This window comes from Lepidochelys kempii, chromosome 15 (genome assembly GCF_965140285.1).
Source record: "Lepidochelys kempii isolate rLepKem1 chromosome 15, rLepKem1.hap1, whole genome shotgun sequence".
In the NCBI taxonomy this organism is placed as follows: Eukaryota; Metazoa; Chordata; order Testudines; family Cheloniidae; genus Lepidochelys; species Lepidochelys kempii.
The window spans coordinates 6455272-6479901 of NC_136394.1; the positions used below are offsets into that span (position 1 = coordinate 6455272).

The window sequence follows — 24630 nt, forward strand, 5'->3', positions numbered from 1 at the left end:
TTGAAATGCACTCAAGAAGCCCTGGAAAGACTGCCTAAAAATGCATCCAACATGAGAGTGTCTCCGTGTAAAGGGCAGGCAGGGGGGATGGGTGGGATAATGCCAGTTGGCAGCCAAGCATTTCCTTAATCCGCACCTTTGTCAGGCCAATAAAGTTACTGACACTGAAAACTGTAGAGCCCTTCTGTGAGTCAGCCCTGGTTCCCATCCTCATTCCCCCTTGGAGCTGTACACTCCTTTCTCCCTTGGGCCAATTTCCTGCTCTCCCCAGTCCTTCAGCTTGTGGAATTTTCACTTGGCTTGCTTTGCACTGCTTTAAGGGCTCTCTGCTTCTGGCTCTGCTGTCTCCCTGAACTCTAGAGGGTGTGGCTGTCAATGTGCGGGGACAGCCTGTCTGAACTAGAGAGGGGTTGTGATTAAGTGTTGTTGTCGCCTGGTCATTAATACATGCCTCTCCCTATCCCCCTCCACCCCTCACACAGTGCCCTAGTTTTCACAGGTCTGGAGCACATTGAAGAAGCCTGGAATTACTCCAGATAAAATGCAGCATAGTCTCCTAGTGCTGCAGCTCCTCACTTCTTCCTGCATCCAGGTCTGGGTTGGGCAGCCCAGTCCGTTCCTTTGCCCACTAAGGGCAGTAAAATGCTAAATGATAAGTCCCCAAACTCTACTGTGACCCCTAACCTGGGCAGTCACTTGCAGCTAGAATTCCAGATGACTTAGGGGTACAACAGTGCATGCAATCTGTGGGCACGATTTACTACGTGGCTAATTTGCAAGCACAATTACTGTGACCAGATGTGCAAATCAGATCATTTCACAGGATTCTGATCATTTGTGCATCCAATTTGCAAGCTGCTTAGGAACACAGGACTGGAAGGGGCCTCCCTGGGTCATCAAATTCAGTCCCCTGCTAGGGCAGGCAACCACATCATGTGCTCAGGCTTGATAGCTGCCCGTGCAAATAAGACCTGTCACGGCAGACACATTCTGCATCTGTGGCTCCATGCATTCTGTGACAGGGTATCCATTAAGCCTTAGGGGGACGAGAAGACCCTGCTTCAGGGAGGATGGTGTGAGCACAAGCTTAGAAAACGGCCAAAACTGGAAGAGAGGAGGTAGTCCCAGGGACTTAGCAGTGGGATGGAACATTGTCACTTTAGAGGCCAGGGATGAGGAGCCCTGTAGTGCAGGGTGGGAGCAGGACTCCCCAACCTTCCAGCCAACTGGGCGAGGCTTTCAGAAGGATCGTACCATATATGCCACCTTCCCTCTGAAAAGAGTGCACAGGGATGGAGGAAGGAAGGCTGAGCCAGGAGGCTAAACTGCTGCTGAGCAGGAGAAGGGGTCCATGGAAGGCAGGAGCGTTGGTGATGGGTGTGAACTATGGTGCTGCTATGGTGGACTTAGCGTTTGGGACACTGAGGATTATTTTGAATTACTTTGGGCTACTGACCTGAGAGAGAGCCCTGCGAGAGCCTATACTGCACTCTCAGGGACCCCCAAAGAGATGGGGGGGGCGGGGCGGGGAGGCCTGCGGAAACACCTCTGTCCACAAGGGGGTGCCTGACAAATGGCCACTCCGTAATGCCTACGTTTGAAAATCTGGCTCTGGGTGGGCTGTCCTGGCTTCTGACAGATAGACAATGTCACCATCTATTAAACTTTAGCGATAGCTGGATAGCTTGGCTCCAAGCGTGGGGGGTGAGGGGGGTGGATCTGAGTCCACCAGTGCACATCACAGCTTACAGAGACTTTGCCTGTCTGCATGAGGCTTTGTATCCGTATAGCTACACTGGAGTGGCTATAAATGGGATGCTCTCTGGCTGATTGTGTGAATCATGGCTAGGGAGACCAGATGTCCCGATTTTAGAGGGGTCTTTTTCTTAGATAGGCTCCTATTACCCCCACCCCCGTCCCGATTTTTCACTCTTGCTTTCTGGTCACCCTAACCATGGCCTCTTTGACTATCACACAACTAGCAATCCAAAGGCCTCCTTCCAGCTGAAACCAGGTCAGCAGCACATCCCTGCCACTTTCCGCTCTTCCAACTTCCCCAACGTGCCTCCAACTTCAGCACACGTTCTGCTCTTCCAACTGCCCCAGTAACGCTGTGTCTGCAAACCTGAGAGGTGCTGAACTGAGCCTCCGTGACAGTCACATGCAGGATACACACGCACCTGGTGCAGCCACCGGATAGGGGCCTCCACCAACTGGTTAAACCTAGTGCCCCACTCAACCCATCGCGTGCGATTCTTCCCTGAGGACGGTAAGTAGAGCTTATCCAGATCCTTCCAGGACAATTTGGGATGATTCCAACGTTGGCTCTGAAGTTCTTATGAATCAAGACTGACAGAGATGCCCACACCAGGAGGAAGCATTTTCCAGCAGTTAGAGCAGGGGACAGAAAGTCAGGACACTGGGTTCCATTCCTACCTCTGGGGAGCAGCAGCAACCCCAAGGGATTGGAACAAAGTTTAAGGGCATGGTGATGACAAGGGGCCATCACTGATTGTGTCTTCAGCCCCTTTATAGAGCAAATGGGTGGAGCTGGGGCAGAGGCGCTATTAGCTAAATGTTAATGACTATCATTGATGTCAGGCCTATCGGCCCCAGTTACATTGTGCTAGGTGCTGTATGGACACAGGACAAAAAGACAGCTCACATGGAGAGTCACGGGTTTCTGGGAGCTCCTTACATCAGGCACTGAGACTTGATGGTGAGGTGCCTGGCAAGGTTTGCATTGCATCGGCATCCACACAGCAGCCACTAACGCCTTCTCCTGTCATGCACTAGGCTCAGCATAAATTCTGGGATGGTTTTGCATGAAAGGTCACAACCCAAGCCCTGGTTGCTGTTCTACTCGGGTTCATGTACTACACTCATCCCCGTGATAGCTGAACCCCGGAGACCATGCTATCAGGATATTACACATTGGGCTGCTTAGGCCATACCAAACAAACAAGAGGGCATGTGACAATGCCTGTAGAGACCTTTGCTTTAGAATGGTCCATAGCAAGTATTGGACCCAGCCATCTATCTCCTGTTCAGGGGCAGAGGCGGGGATGGGGTGGCATGTTCTTTATGAGCTGATTCACCCCAAATGGCACCTTCTTTTTCTTCCACATAACAAGGCAGAAGGTCTTCAGCCAAAGGCACCAATTCAGGGATCTTCCAGCAAGAGGCACTGCAGTCATCTCTGGCCCTGCCCCTCCTTCCTTGGCAACCAAACCTAAACCATCTTGCATCTCCAGCCTGCCCTATTCCCACCTCCCCAGTCTGGGAAGAAGATCGTCCACCACAATTGATTCTCCTGCTTTGCCAGCGTGAGGCCAAGTCATTGTGCTTGGCTTTGATTTTGTGCTTCCTGCTTCCTCCCCCGCCCAGTGCTCACGGGACAACACTGATCAGATAAGAGACCTCTCAGCCCAGCCAAGGGAGCTGATAGTGGGAAAACAGAAGCCTGACTGTTGGCGACATGGACTAGGTGACCTTCTGGGGTCCCTTCCAACCCTGATATTCTATGATTCTATGATATTCTATGACATAAGAGCCTTAAGAGCTTAAAGGGTCAGTTTCCCACCTTGTTAAACTGCCCACTAAAATCACATGCCTTTAAGGGGAAAAACTGAGCAAAGAATGAACCCAGCCACCCTGGGGCACTGGGTTTGTTGTGTTCAGGAAAGTTACAAATGCCTTTGCCGTACAGCTCAAGCCTCCTTGAGAGCTCAGAACTGCAAAAATGTGCCCTGGTGCCCATCAGAGAGAGCTCACAGCAGGATCGCCAACCACTGACGTGATTTCAAAGCAACACCCCTTGCTCCATGCCACGGGCATCACAAGGCAATGTCAGGAAAGCTTTCTCCATGCTATGCAGTTCTCACCCCAGGAAAGAGGCACAGATTTTGTGCAATATTTCCTGTTCCTGGGCAGCTGGACTGGGACTCAGGACACCTGGTTCTATTGCCACTGACACAGGCAATTTGCCCCTCTCTGGGCCTGTCTGTTTCCCCTCCCACCTTCTGTCTGACTTGTCTCTTTAGACTGTAAGCGCTCCAGGGCAGGGACTGTCCAACGCTGTATGCTAGCACAGTGGGATCTCTATTTTAAATGGGGCCTTTAGGAGCTTCTGGAATAGAAATAACAAATACTAATAAGGCTCATTAAAAATAGGCTAGCAGGCCTGAAGGGGCAGGATATGACCTAGGAGTCTGAGGATAACTGGAGTTGAACTAGAACAGTGATTCTCCATCAGGGGTACGCAGAGCTCTTCCAGGGGGTACATCAACTCATCCCGATATTTGCCTAGTTTTACAACAGGCTACAGGAAAAGCACTAGAACAGTTAGTACAAACTAAAATTTCATATGGACATTGGCTTGTTTATACGGCTCTATTATACTATACATTGAAATGTAAGGACAATACTTATATTTCAATTTTATAATTACTATTTTATAGTATTTTGGTGTGCTGTCCCAGCTCTGCTGGTATTAATTTAGTAACGTAAAGCATTTTTTATTACTTTATATTAACTTTATTTTAAAACTTTGCTATGTGGTAATAAGGAAAGCCCATGTCTCAAATATTAGTTAGTGCTTAGGATAGAAGCAAAGCCTGCATTTTTGTTGCTTGGCAACCATATCTTTAAGAAAGTTAGGCGTAATTCCAGCTGTTGCATTTCCGAAGGGTTAAAATAAATAATTTATGGGATTTATTTAAAGTAAAATTTTTCCCTTGTTTTCTCTTTGTTGTTTTGTTCGGTTTTCAATTGTTTTATATTCTGGAGGTTTTTGTAAAAACTATAACTTTAAACTTTTAAAACAAAGAGAGAGAGCAGACGTGAGGAGAAGTGGGGGAAGGGGATGAAGAGCAACCTAGGAAGGCAGGGAGACCTGAGCCAAGAGAGATTAACTGTATTAAGGTGTGTTAAAATACAGGCAGCAGCTGCAAGTTTAGCAAACTGAGAAAGGATGTAAAGGAAAACTTAACCGATATGTAGAAATATTTGAGAAAGAAGGGTCTATTTGTAGCTGGGAACGTGCAGTGTGGTTCCGTGGGACAAAGCAGTTTGGAACTTGCACCCCAGGTTTTTATAGTAATAGTGTGCTGTGACACTTCTGTATTTTTATGACCGATTTTGTAAGCCAGTCATTTTTAAGTGAGGTGAAACGTGGGGGTCTGCAAGGCAAATCAGACTCCTGAAAGGGGGACAGTCGTCTAGAAAGGCTGAGAGCCACTGGACTAGAAGGTGAGGAGAGCAAGGTCTTAAAGGGCCAGTGTACTTCCAAGGGACCTCCTGAGGCCAGGGAGTGGGGCTGAGCTCCCATGAACCCTCTTTGGCTTCTGTAACAAAAGCCTGACATTTTTTGTTTTGCTTTCTCAAGTGCCTATACCAATGGCAGCTGCATGGGGAGGGACGCAGCTCTCAGACAACCAGGTCCCAAACGACTGAGGGCTTTAAAACCATTCCACTTGGAAACATACTGGAACCAATGCAGATCCCAGAGCCAACGCATGCTGGCGTGGGCAGTGTTTGTACTGAGTCCATCCAGCAGGGGGCCCTGGAAACCCCATCTCAGCTGCATGTGAGTCAGAGAGCGAAGGTCACAAGTCATCAACTGTCCTGAAGCACCAAGTGTCTCCCCGGAGTGGATACAGTCTCTGCATGTTTTTTGTTACAGTTGGCAGGGCTGGTTCAAGCAAATCTCGGGCGCTCTTCAAACCACCCGATCGCACTGCAGTGGCAGGAGCCAAGATCAATCATGGGGTAAAACACAGCCCTATTGAAGTCAAGGGCAAAACTCCCTCTGTTTTTTTAAATAGAGCCAGGATTTCATCTATTGTGCCACCCTCCCTGCCCAAACTGCTCTGCCAGGGCTGCTTGGAGTACTTGGTACGTATCACCTGGACCCCCACCTGGACCCTCCATGGTATCACCCCATCAGCACAAAGCCGCTTGTACGCCATGCCTTGTAGCACTGGATCTAGGTAATAAAACCACCCGTTCTCTGGTGGGTGAATCTCCCATTACCTGTGGGCCTTCTTGCGGCTGACCTGGCTCTGATCCGTGCGCTTGTACTGCATCCCTGCCCAGTCTGGACCTTTCGGACCCACTCACATTCATCCTTACACCATGCCCATCGTACCCATTGAGATATTCCCTCAGTTGCAGAGTTGTCTTGCTCAGGGGCTCAGAGATTGGACTGTCTTTAAATGTCATGGAATCTGCTGATCTGCAAAGAAGCCAAGAACCAACCCTGATGACAAGGAACAGCCCACCTGTAGGACAGCCTTGCCCCTCGGTCCCTGGCAACTCAACTCTGCCACTGGCTTCTCCCTGCTTGGCCTGCTCTGTTGCCAACCCCAAATGGTCAAAAATCACGTGTGGGGCTCACCAACAATCACAAGATTGCCTTTAAAAGCGTGAGATTATGTAAAAATACTAGATTTGCTGTTCTTTCATTTCCCCTCTGCTCTTTGAGCCAATAGGGGGCACCTGGGTCCAGGGGCGAGATGTCTAATAAGCTGGGGAAGGCTGTGCCTCCCCAAACACCCCCGCATGACCCCACCCATGCTACTCCCTGAAGCCCCCTCCTGCTTGCCCTGCTCCTGGTGCACTGGGACTGAGGCGGGTGGGGGGCTGGCGACCACGGGGCTGGGGGCTCCGGGCTCCAGTTGTGGAAGGGGGCAGCTGGTGATTCACCCGCCGCCCATGCTGGGGCCACATTTTGAAGCTTTCTCCACAGCCACGAGGGCTAGAAACTTACTTTTGCTTTAAGAACAAAGGCTGAAATCATCACACTTCCACTTGACTCCAGGAGCTGGGGCTTTAAGGAAAACAATAATGATCATTAGACTCATGACAGAATCATGAGAGTTGGCAACACTGGCACCCAGTTTCCCTGCAGTTGTGCTTGGTGCAGCAGAGAGACAGGGTGAGTGAGGTCATATCTTTTATTGGATCAACCTGGGTTGATGAGGGAGACAAGCTTTGGAGCTACACAGAGCTCTTCTTCAGCTCTGGGAAACTAACTCAGAGTGTCACAGATAGTTTAGCATAAGTAGTTAATACACATTTCGAGGGACCATTCAAGATAAAGTGTCCCATTAACACCCCTGTCATAGGGAGAAAAGGAAGGGTGGGGAGAAGCAGCTGTTGGGGTTATTAGTGGGTTACAGATTGTTCTACTAAGCCATGAATCCAGCGTGTCTATTTGATCCGTGATTTGTAGTGTCTAGCCAAGTTATGAATTTAAGCTCCCAGGTTCGTCTTTTGAAGGTGTTGTGCAGGTTTCCTTTGAGGATGCGACCGGATAGGTCAGATGTAGAGTGATTGCTTTGTGAAAAAAGTGTTCCCCCACAGGTGATAGGAGAAGATCTTGGAGAAGAGAAGACTGAGAGGGGACATAACAGTTTTCAAATACATAAAAGGTTGTTACAAGGAGGAGTGAGTTTAACGTCTGAGAACAGGACAAGATGCAATGGGCTTAAATTGCAGCAAGGGCGGTTTACGTTGGACATTAGGAAACACTTCCTGTCAGGGTGGTTAAGCACAGGAATAAATTGCCTAGGGACGCTGCGGAATCTCCATCATTGGGGATTTTTAAGAGCAGGTTAGACAAACACCTGTCAGGGATGGTCTAGAAGACAATACTTAGTCCTGCCTTGAGTGCAGGGAACTGGACTAGACACCTCTCGAGCTCCCTATGAGTCTATGTGTCTGTCTTTTATCATTTCCCTTTGTGAGTTCATTTGAGAGCATCATGATTATCTGGTATCACCAACACAGTTGTTATTGGGGCATTTAGGGCACTGGATGAGGTACACCACAGGTTGCGATCTCTTGAAAGATGTGAATGGGGATGTTGATCATCGGAGCAGTAGAAAGATGTCTGCAGGTTTTGCATCTGTTGTTCTGGCAGGGTCTGGTGCCGCTTTGAGTTGGGGTGTCCTGGTCTATGGGGAGCTTGCGTCAGATGAGGTACTTCAGGGGTTGTTTGAAGGTCAGAAGACAAGGCTTTCAGGATGGGGTCCCCATGGAGGATGGGGTGCTGGTGTTTGATGACACCCGCACTGGGGCCCATGCACTGGAAGATGATGTCTGTGGGGGTGCAGTTGGAAGTGCAGCATGCAGAGGCAGCATGCCAGCCTAACACAGCCCTGCCCGGCATTCGTTCAGCACATGGGGCTCTCTGGCCCTCATTCTCCCTGGCACGTACTTCAGGAGGCGAGGGTCGCTTTACCGCCCACTGCTCGGTCCTACCTCGACCAGGTTCTGCGGGACAGCGCCCGCCGCACACCCTACACCCAGGCCCTCTGGACCGTCTCATCAGGCCCCTGCCCCGTGGACCCACCTGGCCATCCTGCCCCTTCACCGTGAGCCGGCTGCACAAATTGCAGCTGGCTCATTTCCGGATCGCACCAAGGAAACAGCTGTACACACTCATGCTCCACACCCTTCACGTCCTCACCCTCGTGTCCTGCCTTGACACGAAGTGGCGGGACCTCCTGCCACCTCTGGAGGGTGAGAAATCCCGGTGGGCCGGCCTATATTCCACCCTGGTCCCAAAGCCCGCCTGGGGTATCAGTTGGTGGCTCCTTCATGGAGCTGTGAGCGTGGGCCTGTTCTTGCCGCGGTTCACCCCCGTCCTAGACACCTGCCCTTTCTGCAGCGTGAGGGAAACCCTGGCGCACGTGAATCTGGAGTGTGCCAGGTTGCAGCCCCTATTCTGGCTCCTCTTAGATATCCTATTGCATTTTTGGCTGCACTTTTCCCCTCACCTCCTTATCTACACACTCCCTATCCGTGTCCCCACAAAGTTGTGGGACTTCCTCGTCAACCTACTCCTAGCACTGGCCAAAGTGGCCATCTACAAGACCAGGGAGAGGAGGTTGGCCAATGGGGTCTCCTGTGACTGTGGGGCCTATTCCCGATCCTCCATCTGCTCGCGAATCCGGGGGGAGTTCCTCTGGGCAGCGTCCGCTGCCTCCCTTGACGCCTTCGAGGAGCAGCGGGCGCTGCCCGGGGTTCTCTGCTCGGCTTCCCCGACCGGTTCCCTTTGTTTAGCCCATGACCGCACTCCCCTCCCTGTTATACCTTCAGCTGCCCCCGGCGGTTAATTGAGATCCGGACCTTGCGGCTCCTCCCCTTAGGCTGGGGGAGGGTCCTTTAGCGGTGGGCGGGCGATCCCCAGGGGCCAGCCCTGCCTGGTGTCCACCGCTCCGGGGCCTCTGCCAGCTCCTCCCCCGCTCGCCCCAGGCGCCGCGCTTAAGGGGCCGGGTGGCTTTAAGAGGGGCGCCCCAGCCCCGCCCCAGCCGCCCGTCCCGGCTCCCGCAGAGCTGCGTGGCGGAGCAGGCCGGCGGCTGCAGCAGGGGCTGGGGCAATGGCAATGGCAATGAGCGCCCGCCGCCGCCCCCGCCCGCCCCTGGCCCTGCTGCTGCTGCTCCTGGGCCTCCTGCCGCCCGCCCGGCCCCTCTCCGGGCCCGAGACGCGCCGCAGCTCGGTGCTGCTGGACCCCGCCTCGGGCCAGCTGCGGATCGTGCCGGGCTGGGACCCCGCCGCCGTCGCCTGGGCCAACCTCACCGACCGGATCCAAGACACGGGGTAGGGGGGCCCCGCGTGGGGGGCTGGGGGGGTGTATACATACACTAGGTCCCGATCCTGCGCCGGGCCAGTCCCGATCCGGCGGATCCCGGGGACGGCGGGCGAGCTCAGACCCGGCTGCTGGGAGCGAGCGAGCCTGGGTTGGGGTCTCCATTGCCGATGGGTGGGGGGCTCCCTCGCCGCTCTCGAGACTGGGGTGCGGCAGGGCGCGAGGGTCGGGTCCTGGAGCTGCCCTGCCTGGGTGAGTTTCTGCTCAGGGGCTGTTTTGGCTGGTTTCTCTGGCCCTCTTCCATCTCCCCCCCCCCCCCCGCCCCGCCCTGTCCTCACAAAAACATCTGTCAACAAGATCTAACTGTATCTTTTCTCCTCACCCTTTCACTTCTGCTATTCAGTGACGCTGGAGTGCCCCTAACCAGGGGCTCATGCCATTTCTGCCGCTTCTGCAGCATCAGGCGTGTTTGCGCCACCTTCTTGCAGTCCGGTAGCCAGGGCCTTTTGTTCCAGTCTCGATGGCCCCACACGCATATGATTTCATTTTCCATTGCGGTTATTGCATTCCACTTGTTGCAAAACCCTTTGCAAATTGCTGGCGGAGGAGAAATCCCCTCTTGCTGTTAAAGGGGGAGTAATGCGGCATGTCTAGCATCCGTGCAGTTTCACCCTTGAGATCACTTTGTGTATGTCTACCTAGTATAGAATCATGGAAAATCAGGGTTGGAAGGGACCTCAGGAGGTCATCTAGTCCAACCCCCTGCTCAAAGCAGGACCAATCCCCAATTAAATCATCCCAGCCAGGGCTATGTCAAGCCTGACCTTAAAAACGTCTAAGGAAGGAGATTCCACCACCTCCCTAGGTAACGCATTCCAGTGTTTCACCACCCTCCTACTGAAAACGTTTTTCCTAATATCCATCCTAAATCTCCCCCACTGCAACTTGAGACCATTACTCCTTGTTCTGTCATCTGCTACCACTGAGAATAGTCTAGAGCCATCCTCTTTGGAACCCCCTTTCAGATAGTTGAAAGCAGCTATCAAATCCCCCCTCATTCTTCTCTTCCGCAGACTAAACAATCCCAGTTCCCTCAGCCTCTCCTCATAGGGATAGTAGCTGGGATGGTGCTTTCCGGTGTAGGTAGATGCGGGCCCTCGCTGCGCTGGAGCAAATGAGCTAGCAATTGCAGTGTGGCTGGAGTGGCGCAGGCGGTGGCTTTGGCTAGCCGCCCAAATACAGTGCCTGGATCCCTTGCGACCCTTGCAGTGCATTCTCGCTCCGCTAGTCCAAGCTGCCTCCAGTGCCACACTGCTACCTTCAGTGCACTGGCTGGAGCAGAACGAAAGGCACTGTCTACCTGCAGTAGGAAGGATCCTGCCAGCTGCGGTGTGGGTAAGGCCTTGCGGGCACTTTCCATCCACATGCATGCTTAGATGGGGGTGTGCACATCCCTCTGCGTTGCTTGTGAAAGGGACACTGTTGAGTGGCTCTTCCTCCTTGTGTTTTGGACATTATTACTCCCCTTGCCCTAGCATCAAGAGGCTCCACTTAGGATTGAGCCTGTCTTAAAGCTTTATGCTGCTGCCCAACACCTGGAGCCCCACTGTGCCGGGTGCTGTACAAGCACATGTTAAGCAACAGCCCATGCCCTGAAGAGCTTATGATCTAGAACAGTGCTTCTCAACCAGGGGTACGTGTACTCCTGGGGCTACGCAGAGGTCTTCCAGGGGGCACATCAACTCGTGTAGAGATTTGCCTGGTTGTACAACAGGCTACATAAAAAGCACTAGTGAAGTCAGTACAAACTAAAATTTAATACGGACAACGACTTGTTTATACTGCTCTATGTACTATACCCAAATGTAAGTACAATATTTATAGTCCAAGTGGTTTATTTTATACTATGGTAAATATGAGACCCTCAGCAATTTCTCAGTAATAGTGTGCTGCGACACTTCTGTATTTTTATGCCCAGTTTTGAAGGGAAGTAGCTTTTTAGTGAGGTGAAACGTGGGGGTCTGCAAGACCAATCAGACTCCTGAAAGGGGTACAGTCGTCTGGAAAGGTTGAGAGCCACTGGTCCGGAATAAGAGTCTGAAAGGGGATGGGGTAAAGATATATAACTATATTGCCATGATGATTATTTTGAAACTGAAGCTGCTTCAGCTTTTCTCCTCAATTTGAAATAACTGAGTACAGGAAAGAAGCAGCCGCCTTTTTGGTACAATCATTGCTCTCAAAACTCTGGTTCTGCTTATGCTAGTATCAGACCCCTGTTGCTGCGTAGTGCCTCTTATTCAGGGAACCTCTTAAAAAAAAGAACAGGAGTACTTGTGGCACCTTAGAGACTAACACATTTATTTGAGCATGAGCTTTTGTGAGCTACAGCTCACTTCATCGGATGCATTCAGCTGTAGCTCACGAAAGCTCATGCTCAAATAAATGTGTTAGTCTCTAAGGTGCCACAAGCACTCCTGTTCTTTTTGCAGATACAGACTAACACAGCTGCTACTAGGGAACCTCTGTCATTCCAGCGCCTGGCAGGTTTTGAGTGAGCATCACTAATTAGCCACGGGTGTTTGTCTGAAGTGCATTATGGGACATCAGCTAGCTGAGCAGAGTCACAGTGTGGGTCTAGCAGAGCAGCAGGCTGCAGACAATAAATGCCCCTTCAGTGCAATTAGCATGGTTACGGAGGCAAGAGGCTACTTCTCATCTTCTGGGTTAGGCTGGACATGTTGGGCAGTTCCCTCTCCCAGGTCAAAAACTGGCCCAGAGAGCAATAAATACCTGCATTTCACTAGCCCACCCCAAGCCTGTCATTGGTGGCATTTTCCTTCACCCCGTGTAGTAGAAATAGTTGTGATGCTTCACCATGCGCAGGTAAAGAGCAATCCCGCTGTGCCTCGGCTGAGCTGTCTTATTTCAGGTTTAAGCAAAGCAATAAACACAGTCTCTTTAGATGAGAGAACAGTCCCTGTTGCTAATCCCAGGTATTCAGAAGTCATGTTAAACCCTCCAAAAAATCACGAGTGGCATAAAAATCATGAGATTTAAAAATAATAATAATAATAAATAACTTTAGGGTTCTTTTTATTTGTCTTCTGGTGTCGTAGCCCTGAGGCTGTCACATTTTCAAGCTTTTCTCTGCAACTGTGAGGCCTGGAAACTTACCTTTTAAAATAAATAAATAAAATAAAGCGGAGACTCTCATGATCATGTGACTCCAGGAGCTTGGGCTTCACAAAGAGCACCCAGTGTTGTTGGAGTTGGCAGTACTGCATTTGTTGCTCCCTCTGGAACTGTCTGCAGCATGCAGTGACCGCTGTCTCCCAGCAGCAGCCACTCTGCTGTGTTTAGATGTAATGGTGATGTACCTAGGTCAGTTGGAAGAAGGAAGTTTGGATGCTGGTTGTGGCAGGGGTGTGGCATTCAGGTCTGATTTGCTGTGTGACCTTGGTCAAGCCTCTTCTGTGTACCTAATACTGGAGGGGTTAAGGTGCGCCTAGCACTCGGAAATACTTAGCGCCAGTAAGGCCTGGATGAGTATTGTGCTATCGAGTCACCAGTAATGGGATCCTGCTGATTACCAAGTGGAATCCCATTTAGGGTTGACTCCCCCCCCAGTAGGGGAAGCTCACAGCACCAGTGCCCCTGCGGTACCTGTCCTAGGGGCCCTCTGTCTCCAGGGCAGTCCAGCTGGCACCAGTGCTGTTTCTTTTAGAAGTCACTCTCCATTGGGCGGGGCCCGTTAGCCAGCCGCAGTGGAGCAGTGCATTATCTTGGTGTGAATATCTGTCTGCTTGAGCCAATCGGAGTTGCTGACTCCCTCCTGCACTGACCTTCAGTATTGCTTACTGATCTCAGCAGGGCTGACTCTGGGGCGTGAGCTCTTGGCCCTGTTCTGTAGGCCGGGCTGAGAGGCAGGAGGCTCCAAAGTGATCGAATGAGCTTTGGGCGGGGGGGAGCTGCTGTCCGCTCTCCAAAGTGACCCAGTAGCTCTGTGGGTACTGAACGTCCCAGGTGCTGCTGCCTGGTGGGTTTCATTTGCTGTCAGAGGCTGATCCACCCGTGACCTATCCGGGGACTGGAGAACTGTGCCGCAAAGGGGTGCCTATGAGACAGATGGCCCTGAGCCAGCTGCCAAAGGCCCTGCTCCCTTGTATCTCCGCTGGCCCCTGTGGAGCGCCCCCCAGAATAGACAACCTCTGTCCACTGCTAATCTTGGGGGGAGGGGTTGAATTAGCAAAGGTTTGTGTCCCTTCCAACCCTGATATTTGACGATTCGAAGTGCAGAGTAGTGTGTGTGGAAGACCCTGCAGTGCTGGATGCCATGGTAACGCCAGTACCTATGTAAGGGACAATGGTTGTGCAGATCCTTTAAGGGAGAGCAGAAGCTTGTCTGGTCCCCCGTCCTCTTCTGTTTCCCCTTGATGTCCCCCTTATGGAGAAAGACCCTGGTAAGCACCTCCCCTGGCTCCAGGGTGTCTTTAGCCCCAGCTGTGTGGTGGCACAGGGATTCTTGGGAGCAGCTCCAGACGGCAAACAACAGAGAGGCCCAGAGAGTAGTTTGCTTTGTCTGACTGGAGCCTTTATCTGAAGGACGCTTCAGATAAAGTAAGATACAAACACAGCCCCCAGGGAGCCCGGGTGGAGGGAGTGCATTGCCATGGGCCGCATGGGGACTTTCCATTGTGTGTGATCTTTCCCCTGGTCGTTCAGTGTCCTCTTTGCTTGGTGCAGGTGGTCCTTCCTGGAGTTGGCCACCAGCGAGAAGTACAATGACAGCCTGCAGGCCTATGCTGCAGGACTGGCCGAAGCCTCTGTGTCTGAGCAGGTAAATGCTGGTGCATGGCAGGGGACAGTCAGACCCGCAGATCCTGGAGCTCTGCTAGAGTTGGTCTGCAGAGCCCCCTTGTGTCCCAGTCCTAGGCTCCCCCCACCCTGCTATGCCACTGGACTTCAATCTAGACTCAGGCTCAGTTTAGTCCATTCCTGGGCCTCTCCGATCCGTGGTGCTGCACGTTAATGGCTCACTTGTGCCCAGTGGAGGCGAGGCTGAGATTCTCAAGCTCGTTTCACTTATGAGCTAAGCTTGGCCTAGACTGAAGCCTGTGGAAACACAGGGTGACTGGGGTTGCCTATCTGCGCTCCCCCCCGTTCGGCTTGTCCCTAGCTCTCCAGCCATCCAATCGGAGATGCCTTAGCGAGGAAAGCCTGACTTTACCCAGAGGTGATGGAGAACTCGAGGACATTAAGTGGATAGAAAGGGGTGAGCAGGCTGGCTCTTCAGATTGGCCTGTCCCATTGTTACACTGTGCCCCCTTCTTCCTCCAGCTCATCTACATGCACTGGATGAACACCATGGTGGGCTATTGCGGCCCCTTTAAATACCAGACTGTCTACTGCGAGAAGCTGAAGAGCTACATTGAGACCAACCTGGCCTGGATGGAGGAGCAAATGGAGAAAGGAGATCTGGAGTACTGGTACCAGGTGGGTGTGTGCTGCTAGGCGGCAGTGCCTTGCGTATATATGGTGTGCTGGTGAAGTTAACCCAGGAGTCCTGGCCAAATTCCAGCTGGGGTGAGTAGATCCGTCTTTTGTAACTTTCATCTTTGGAGCTTCAGTTCCCCTCCTACAGGACCTTATCTGGGCAGCATGGTCTGGGTAGCTCTGTATGTGCATGAGGATGGATTTGGGGGCAAGCCATAGAGAGCTTGATCCGTCGCTGAGTTCTCACTTGGTCCAGGTTTTGGAGTGGTAGCTGTGTTAGTGTGTATGAGCAAAAACAACTAGGAGTCCTTGTGGTACCTTGGAGACTAACACATTTATTTGAGCATGTGCTTTCATGGGCTAAAACCCACTTCATCAGATGCATGGAGTGAAAAATACAGTAAGCAGTATATACACATAGCACATGAAAAGATGGGGGTTGCCTTACCAAGTGGGGGGGTCAGTGCTAATGAGGCCAATTCAATTGAGGTGGAAGTGGCCTATTCTCAACAGTTGACAATAAGAGGTGAATATCAAGAGAGGGAAGATTACTTTTGTAGTGCTAATGAGGCCAATGCAGTCAAGGTGCACAGTTGGCCATTTCCAACAGTTGATAAGTCACACCATGTGGGGTGAGATCTCAGACCCTGGCCTGCTCGCCAGTGCCTGTGCATGGGGGGCCTCACCATGTGCCTGTCCCTCCACCGACAGGTGCGTCTGGCTCTGCTGCAGCTCAAGGGCCTGGAGGATGGTTATAACGGGCGAGTGGCTTTCCCGACTGGACGGTTCTCAGTCGCCCCGTTTGGCTTCCTGTAAGTCCCTTTGGGCATGAGGGTGGGAGCTGGGTGATTGGACTTAACCCTGGCGGTCCTGGCTGATGGCAGGAACAAAGGGGAACTGGAGAGATGGGGTGGAGTGAATGGGGCAGGTCCAGCACAGTGGGGCTGGGGGAAGCAGATGGGTGTTGGCCTGGTACGTGCTCAGCAGCTGCAGTTCACTGGTGGCTGTAGGGAGGAGCTGGGGCTGCATCCCATAGGCATGCAGCAAAGGGACGCTGTAGGTTTTAGGGACCCATTATTACCCGCATTTTACAGAGGGAAACTGAGGCACAGAAAGGTGCTGTAATTTGGTCATCTAGTGAGTCGGCAACAGCACTGGCAGTAGAACCAGGAGCTCTGACTCCGTGCTTCTGCTCTGAGCTCTAGATAGCTTCCCCACCACATGATCTTTAAAATACAGCGTCCTGGTTGGATATGGTGACTTGTTGCTGTACCCCCTGTCTCTGCAGAACCCCCAGCCCCCATCTGCTTAGCTTGCTGACCCCCCCAGTGTGCCCTGGCTCTTGTTTGCCCTGCAGATCCAAGGTTGCTGAAGAAGCGTGAGGCCAGATTTGCTACTGCCTCACATATTGCGTGCTGGGTTCTGAAAGCAGGCCCCTCCTGGTCAACCTGTCTCCATGCCTCAGTTTCCCCATCTGTAAACCAGGGAGAGGAGTTGCCTCCTCCCAAGGTGCTGAGAACAGCTTGTTAATGTTAGCATGATGCTTTGGTGACTTCTTTGGGCCGACTCCCCAGCATGGAGAGGACCTCCCGTTTTAATTAAAATATAATGCAGTCCAGCAGCTCTTTAGAGTACCTCTGCCCGGACCCTCTTAGCCCTTCCTACCCACAATGCATTTATACCCACACAGCAGGGCAGATTGCTCCCAAATACATATATGCTCCAGCCTTGGTCTCTAACAGCGTACTGTTTCATTAGCCTCTGAGGCTGAGGCAAGGCCTGAGTCACTGAAGCCAAAGGTTGGAAGTTCTGCCCCCCATGCCCTGTGTCTGCAGTTGCGTCAGGCTGCAGTTTTATGGCAGTCACTAGGCTTGCAGCTTATCCATGGTCAGATAAGGGAGTCCTGGCTGCAGGGAGAACCTGTGGGGACAAAGAAGGGATCATTACGGCCATCACATGCAAATGGCCAGGATCAGGAGGGTAGAGTTTCCTGCTTCCTCCAGCCTGGGGAGTGGGCATAGCTGAGGTAACCAATAGCAGGATTCCAGCCAAGGTGAGGGTAGGTGGCCCGAGGGTCTGCTCTGCTTTGGCAAATCCAGGGGCCTCCATCTAAGCTGCCTGGGATTGTTATGAGCCCATGTGTCTCTGTTTCCCCCCTCCAGCTTGTTCCAGCTGGGTGGGGACCTGGAGGACCTGGAATCAGCCTTGAACAGAACGGAAAGGAAGCACACACTGGGCTCAGGGTCTTGCTCCGTGCTCATCAAACTGCTGCCGGGGAACCAGGAGCTCTTGGTCTCCCATGACACCTGGAATACTTACCAGTCCATGCTGCGCATCATCAAGAAATACATGCTGCCCTTCCGGACCTCAGCCCACAGTGCGTAATGCGGGCGGGGGCCTGGGAGATAGCTGTGTGGGCTGTTGCCAGGATTGGTGCTCCTTAGCCCGGGGCAGGAGGAGGGAGGGCAGGACGAGGGGGTGATAAGACAGCAGCAGTAAGCATGTATGTGCCTCCCAGGAAGCGGGATTGGCTGTCCCATGGGAAGGGCAAGAGAGGTAGCCACCAGACTCGAGCTTCCAAAGCCCACTAAGATGGTGTGTAAGCTTCCCTGCTCCTTATGCAAAGAGAGAGGGGTCCTGCTCCCCCTGCCGCTGGATCTTGCTGCCACTCCTGGGGTGGAGTTTGCTGTGGGAAGCTGGCAGGGCCCGTCTCTGGAGGTGATGGGGTGTGGCGGCTGCACCCCGATGGCTCCCTGCCATTTGCTTCCCCAGGTGACGACATGATCTCGGGGCACATCCAGACATTCTCGTCCTATCCCGGCACCATCTTCTCAGGAGACGACTTCTACATCTTGAGCAGTGGCTTGGTGAGCAGCTGCTGCCTGGATCCTCCTCCCCTGCCTTCCCTCCCCCATGTTCTAGCTGTCCCTGGGTTCTGCCAGCCAGGGGTTGAGTCTCCTGTCCCACTGCTGCTTTGGGATTCAAGGGGGTTGTATGCAGCAGGGCCCTGGGTCACTGTCTACACCAGGAATCCTATCATCTCAGTGCAGAACCCAAATCTTCCTCTGCCTATGTACTGCTCTACTACTGCACTCTTCACGTGGGCAATGGGGCAGGTTGCCCCTCCAGTTCTGCCTATGTCACTCTCCTGCACCATTGCCAGGAGCCCAGGTCTGGCCTCTGTTAGGTCACACGCACCCTTACCTGGGTTTGCTTATGACTCTGTACCCTGCAGGTGACTTTGGAAACCACCATTGGAAACAGCAATGCTGCCTTGTGGAAGTACATCCATCCGGAAGGGAGTGTCCTGGAGTGGCTGAGAAATATAGTGGCAAACCGGCTAGCCAGGAGCGGGGCCGAGTGGGCTGCCATCTTCCAGCAGTTCAACAGTGGCACGTAAGTCAACTAGCAGTCATCCAGACCGTCCTTTGTGTCCCCCTCTCCCCTCCCTTTGGCAGCGATGGGATGGGTGAGTTCAGTCAAGCAGGAAGATCTAACCTGTCTCTGACGTCCAGTTATTGCACAAGGCACTCTGTGGTGATGGCACAATATCATGGGACATCACAGTGACCTTGTGACATGCTTTGGCCGTGTGGTGTTGCATGTTAGTTAATGTGTTGTGTTTTGTCACATTGCATGATGTCAGTGGCACTGAGACCAAGCAGCAAAGTTTAGGGAGTCTCTCCTCTTATACAGACAGAAGCGGCTTCTGGTTTTGAAGGAGGAGGACCCGAGTTCCATCTCTGTTGTTGCTTTGAAACTCGGGCTCTGTGAGGTGGCCAGGGACAGTCGGGAGGTCCTAGTCACCATGGATTTGTAACAATAACTGCGTCCATTGCTCCTGCCACAGGGAAGTTTGCTTGGCTCTCAGAGCCACCTGCAGGCATTGCTTATGGAACAACAACTTCTGATGTGTCTGCAGTGTGTTCTGAAACCAGCCCCAAGTGATGTCCGGACCTGACATGGCGAGGGGATGAGAAGTGGGGGCGAATGAGTGAAAATTCCAGAGTAGGAGGGAATCTTTGTTTGAAACCTTGACCTGTGTTCAGTTTTGATCCTCACTTTGGTGTCAGTTTGTCCACTGCAGTCACGTGAGAGTTGCCTACACTGTAGCCACACAGAGATCCTTCAAACCGGAGCATAACAATGGCCATTCTGGGTCAGACCAATGGTCCATCTAGCCCAGTATCCTGTCCCTGACTGTGGCCAGTCCCAGGTGCTTCAGAGGGAATGAACAGAACAGGACAATTATTGAGTGATCGACTGTCATCCAGTCCCAGCTTCTGGCAGTCTGAGGTTTAGGGACAGCCAGAGCAAGGGGATGCGCCCTTCACCGTCTTGGCTAACAGCCATTGATGGATCTGTCCTCCATGAACTTATCTGATTCTTTTTTGAACCCAGTTGTACTTTGAGCCTTCACAACACACCCTGGCAACAAGGTCCACAGGTTGACTGTGTACATTTATTAACAGTAAGGAAATCACACACCAAAGAGTATAGTTACCTTGAGTAGCCACATGGTGGCAGCGTAAGTACACCAGGACAATTACTTGACATTTACTACCATGGTGCGAGGGCACTGAACTCCAAACGCGTCCCCTCTCGTCTCTTGTCCAGGTACAACAACCAGTGGATGATTGTAGATTATAACACCTTCCTGCCAGGCAAAGCTGGCCTCCAGCAGGGGGTGCTCACGGTGCTGGAGCAGATCCCGTAAGTGCCTTCAAAAGGGAACATCCAGCTGTAATGTTATCAAGCTGTGAACTCGCTCCTTCTCCTAGGCCTCCTCATGGGCTCTGGAGAGCGATACGGTGATGCCGGGTTTGTTACAGCTCCACCCGCTGATATGGAGTCTGTTGCCCCTGTTTAGCTGTGACACTTGTGTTTACAGCACAGCCTTGACTGGCTGAGACCTCCCCTGTTGCTCGGAGACGAGGTCACATTCCTTGTCTTTAATGCTGAGGCTGTCGCCTGGATAGAGGGGTGGCGGGGTTTGATGGAGGTCTGGCTGCCCCTGACCGGGCTCCCCTGCAGGGTTGTGGTTCAATCGTTCTAGGCACTGAGTGGGTGGGTGAGATTCTGTGGCCTGCGTTGTGCAGGTGGTCAGACTAGATGATCATAATGGTCCCTTCTGACCTTGGTATCTATGAATCAAACACGGAAGCCCTGCTGAGCCAGAGGACCTTGGGGGAGCCAGCTGGCTGCCTGTGCTTGGGGCAGCTGCTCATTGGATCTGGCCCCCTGATTGTCTGGCTTTTTGGTTATCCAAGATGGAGGCCGCACTCCTGCTTTCCCAGCATGCAATCTGCTTCCCGTTTGTGTTCCGGTCTCTCATGCCCTCTCTCTCTCTCTCAGGGGGCTGGTGGTCGTGGCTGACAAAACAGAGGAGCTGTACCAGAAGGGGTACTGGGCCAGTTACAATGTGCCGTAAGGAGGTTCTCCTCTCTCTCCATTCCAGCCCCTTAGCTTCGGGCATCTTACTCTGCAGGGGGGGTCAGCTGGGTGAACAGGCACCCAACCCCTGGTGCCATCTTGCCCACTGTGGGGTGGTCTTCCAACCACAGTGAGGGCCTGATCCAAACCCCGTTGGGCTTATGAGGAGCATTCTCCTCTGCCCCCCAGCCAGCTGGGGCTGGGAGTGATGTGCTCTCAGGGAGCTGTGCTGCCTGGTTCCAGAAGGGGGCAGCATTCAGCTGTTAAGAGGGACTCCGCCTTTAATTGCTGGCTGGGGTTGGCATGGGGTGGGCTTGGCAGCTGGGTGAGAACCAGGTGGAAATTCCCCTTTAGAAAGGGCCTTGCCCTGATAGGCTGTTCTAATAACATCTTGCTGAGTGGGTCTCAGAGCGCTTTACCGCCTGTGATTTCTCCTCACGACCTCCCTGAGGCAGGGTAGGGCTGTTATCCCCCTTCTATAGGTGGGAAACCGAGGCACAGAGAGGCTAAGTGACTTGCCTCCAGTCACGCTGGAGGTCTGGGACAGAGCAGGGAGCTGAACCTCCAAGTCCGAGGCAAGTGCTCCTAACCACCAAGCCATCCATTACCTTCCCCCATCCCTTTGGCACCTGGCCCGGCCTCTCTGGGGTGGGGGTGGGATTCCTTGAGGCACATGTACAAAGGCAGGAGGGGTCTCTGCTCAACCTGGGTGTTACTCCCTCCCCCACATCCCCAGGTACTTTGAGCAGATCTTCAATGCTAGTGGCCAGCTGGAGCTGGTGAAGAAATACGGCGACTGGTTCACCTACGACAAAAGCCCCCGGGCCCAGATCTTCAGGCGCAATCAGACGCTCGTCCAAGACATGGACTCCATGATCCAGCTCATGAGGTGAGGGCTTCTCTGTGTGGAGAGGGAGCTTAACGACGTCTAGTCCCGGGAGGGCTGTATCACTCGTAGGAAGAGCGGACCTCAAAACACAAGTGCTCCACGCCCTCCGGCACCTTGGCCTGGGAAAAGGTGTGCGAGGGAGACCGGCACAGATCAGGGAGTCAAGCTGTGTGTTTGCGTGGGGGCAGAGGGAGAGTGTTAAGGGCTCTGTTATTGTAGGGTTGCCCCTTATCCTGATGTCGACAAGGCAGCTGTGCGTGTTTGGAACGCTAACTGTGGGTCCTGGAGCATCCTTGGAGCTGATGCGCTGTCACTGCGTCTCGACAACGTGTGGTGTCACGGCAGTGATCGTGTCATGGCATGATGAGGCACTATGGCTATTGTCTGGATGGAGCCAGCCCGTCCTCTTGGTCAGGCTGGGGGACAGCTGGGGCAGGTGCAGTTACACAGAGAGGTGGCCTCAAAAAGCCAGATCAGGAGCACCCTTCAGCGTGGAGATGTTCGGATCCTGAGGGTTTCCTGAGGATTGTCTCTAGTTACCAGGCTAAATTCTCAGCGCTTTCCTCCCCTGGGGCTGATCGCTTGATCGCCCCGACCACAATCTCCGCTTCCCTCTGCCCCCTAATCCAGCAAGATCTAACCTCGGCACGAGCGAGGGCTGAGGTTAGATCCCACCTCCATAGCTCCAGGAGCCTGATCCAACGCTCACTGAAGGTAATGAGACTCTGTCCTGACAACGCTGGCTTTTTGGTCAGGCTCTGAGGGCAGCTGCTACAGTGACGAGCCTGGTGTAAGAGCCTAGACAGAGCAGAATAGCTCCCCTCCATCCCTGGTTCAAACCCAGCCTAGGGTCTTCCCCCTCCCTTCCAGTGCAGAGCTGCCCCAGTGGCTCATCCAGGCGTACACCAGGTGGGGCCCAGCTCCTCACCCCTTGGGGCTGCTTCCGTTGAACGTGTTCATGCTGCTTCTCAGGTTCAACAACTTCCTGAAGGACCCACTGTCCCGGTGCCAGGGCTGCGACCCGCCCCAGAACGCCGAAAACGCCATCGCCGCCAGGTCCGATCTGAACCCTGCCAACGGGACCTACCCCTTTGCCGCACTGCGCCAGCGGTCGCACGGAGGCACGGATATGAAGGTGAGGGCCGCAGGGGGAGGTGATGGGTGAGCGCACGCTCCTGCAGAGGGGAAGCCTACTGCAGCTTTGGCTAACAGATCCAGAAGAGCTGCTCTGACGGTGGATCCAGAGGTTGTCGGTTCGATCCCTGCTGCTGACAATTTAGGTCTGGGGGCGTGGCATTATAATCTATATATGTGTGTGCGCTCCAGCTTCGTGGACTCAGCCCAGCTCAAGTGTTTCTGCCTGTCTTGTCCCCCGGAGGTCATCTGGCAGGACCTGTGCCAGAGATGCTCCCGCTGAGTCTGCGGAAATCGTCAGACGCTGGGTTTTCTCTCCCTAGATCACATCCTATGCGATGGCCAAGGGCTACAGCCTGATTGCCGCCTGCGGGCCCACCTGGGACGATGTCCCCCCTTTTCAGTGGAGCACCTCTCCCTACAGCAACCTGCTTCACATGGGGCACCCCGACCTCTGGAAGTTCCCCCCCATCAAGATCTGGTGGGACTGAAGTGGAGACTGGATCCCCTGGCTCATGTGGTCGAATGAGTTGGAGCAGGGGTGCTGATGGTGTGTCTCATCTCCCTCTCTGTCTCCGTATAGTCTGGACTCTGGTCTATCCCCTGTGGGGCTGCTCCATCCCCAGCAGCAGTTCCCCTGAGAAATAAGGGAAGAATGTATCTCTTTTCACGGGGAACAGAGGGGATACCTGGGATGGGGGTGAAATGACAGAGGGGGCAGCATGATGATTTTGAGTACAGTGCAGCTACTAAAATTTAGCCCTGTTGTAAGTGGCTGAAGCTCAGTGAAGCCGATGGCCATTGCACCTGCTTCTGCCAGACCTTGGTTTGGCCCACTGGACGTAACTTGTCATTTTGCTGCATTATCTTAGCTTGCAAACTGGCTTCTCGCCCTCTGAACAAACTGTGATGCTCCCCAGAAGCTAGGGGAACCCCAGCCTCTTCTCCTGCCCCCCAGCTCCCCTCCTTTCCTGCCCCGCTGGTTGTTCGGTTACTGTTACTCCCGCCTCCGAAGACCAGAGCTGCCACCAGGTCCCACCGCAAGGAGGAGCTGCCTGCTGGGAGGGTGAAGCTGGGCCCCCCCGGGCTGCCAACTCCTGTGCTGGTCACCAAGGCGGTGACCCACGGGAAGGAGCACTATCGTTCTCGGTAGTGGAGTCGGAGCTATCACCGCTGAAGGTAATGCACAGAGGCAGGTTTGCCTCTCCATCCCCTAACCCTCAGTGCTGGACCTTGGGGGTGCGTCGTCCCAGCTGGTGTCTGGCAGCCCCAGGAAGATCCCTGGCAAAGTGCCCCCTCCTTCGCTGCATCTCTCTGCACTGCACTCCAGTGCCTGGGGGTGACGGCCCGTGCTGCCTTTGAATCTTCCACTGCTGTGTGATGCACCTGAGCCACAGGTGATGCCCTTGCCCCTTGCTTTGCTGCCTCTATCCCAAAGGAAAAGCCCCGCAGGCTGCACGCAGGGTGCAGCCTCAACCTGAAATCTCTCTGCTTTTGTGCCTGCTGCCTCCTGAGGCCTGGACCCACAGCGTGCCACGGGCATGTGGCTTGTGCATGTGAGGAAGTTTTTGCCTGTTAAAGGGAAATGGAGCAGGGTTAGTCTGGAGGCCACCAGGGCAGACCTCACTCCCCTTGAAAAGTGACAACAAGGAAGGCTTAAAGCCAGGCTCAGATGCTGCAGATGCCCCTGGCTCCCTGAGCGCAGGTGTTCTCACCCCCTTGGCTTAGCTGCCAGCTGGCCTCAAGTGGAGCTGCAGCACAGGGCTTGTTCTGTGGCCCTACTGCAAACTCCAGAGTTCTGGGCTCATGTGCAAATGAGATTAAAAGAGCTGTTTGGCTTGGTTTTAGTAATAAAACTTGCTGAGTTGTTTCTTGCCTGGATCTCGTGCTGAGAGGAGGCGGGTTGGGGTTTCAGCTGGCGTGAAGACTCCTAGATTGGTAAGGCCCAAAGGGACCATTCTGACCATCCAGCCTGACCTTGTATTGCACGGGCTGGAGAACTTCACCCCAGGATTCCTGCTCCAGGCCCTTAATGTCTGGCTGAGCTCGTGTATGGGGCGCAGAAGATCTCCCGTGAGGTTGC

The 24630-nt window shown here is 53.3% G+C and overlaps 1 protein-coding gene and 1 long non-coding RNA gene across 3 annotated transcripts; one reads left to right on the forward strand and one right to left on the reverse strand.

Moving 5' to 3' along the window:
• Positions 1-1974: 1974 nt before the first annotated feature.
• On the reverse strand, positions 1975-9731 carry LOC140898524 (uncharacterized). The gene is made up of 3 exons (XR_012155010.2): positions 9650-9731; positions 6770-6829; positions 1975-6235 (listed from the first exon to the last, which is right to left on the reverse strand). It is a non-coding gene; the product is annotated as an uncharacterized LOC140898524 (long non-coding RNA).
• Positions 9198-24403, forward strand: PLBD2 (phospholipase B domain containing 2). Of its 2 annotated transcripts, XM_073312396.2 has the most exons (12): positions 9199-9606; positions 14342-14435; positions 14936-15091; positions 15803-15903; positions 17254-17468; positions 17864-17958; positions 18327-18487; positions 19709-19804; positions 20447-20518; positions 21261-21413; positions 22386-22548; positions 22871-24403. In XM_073312396.2, the coding sequence occupies exons 1-12, from the start codon at positions 9386-9388 to the stop codon at positions 23036-23038; spliced, it is 1695 nt and encodes a 564-aa protein (XP_073168497.2). In that variant the 5' UTR covers positions 9199-9385; the 3' UTR covers positions 23039-24403. The 2 variants fall into 2 exon arrangements, with proteins under 2 accessions (XP_073168498.2, XP_073168497.2); XM_073312397.2 differs by lacking the exon at positions 19709-19804 and having other exon boundaries at positions 9198-9606.
• The last annotated feature ends 227 nt before the right edge of the window (positions 24404-24630 follow it).

Coding starts and splice junctions, on each gene's coding strand:
- PLBD2 (XM_073312396.2), top strand. CDS start 9,386: ATGGCAATGGCAATGAGCGCCCGCCGCCGCCCCCGCCCGCCCCTGGCC. Junction 15,904..17,253: donor GTCGCCCCGTTTGGCTTCCT/GTAAGTCCCTTT, acceptor TCCCCCCTCCAG/CTTGTTCCAGCTGGGTGGGG. Junction 18,488..19,708: donor CAGCAGTTCAACAGTGGCAC/GTAAGTCAACTA, acceptor TCTCTTGTCCAG/GTACAACAACCAGTGGATGA.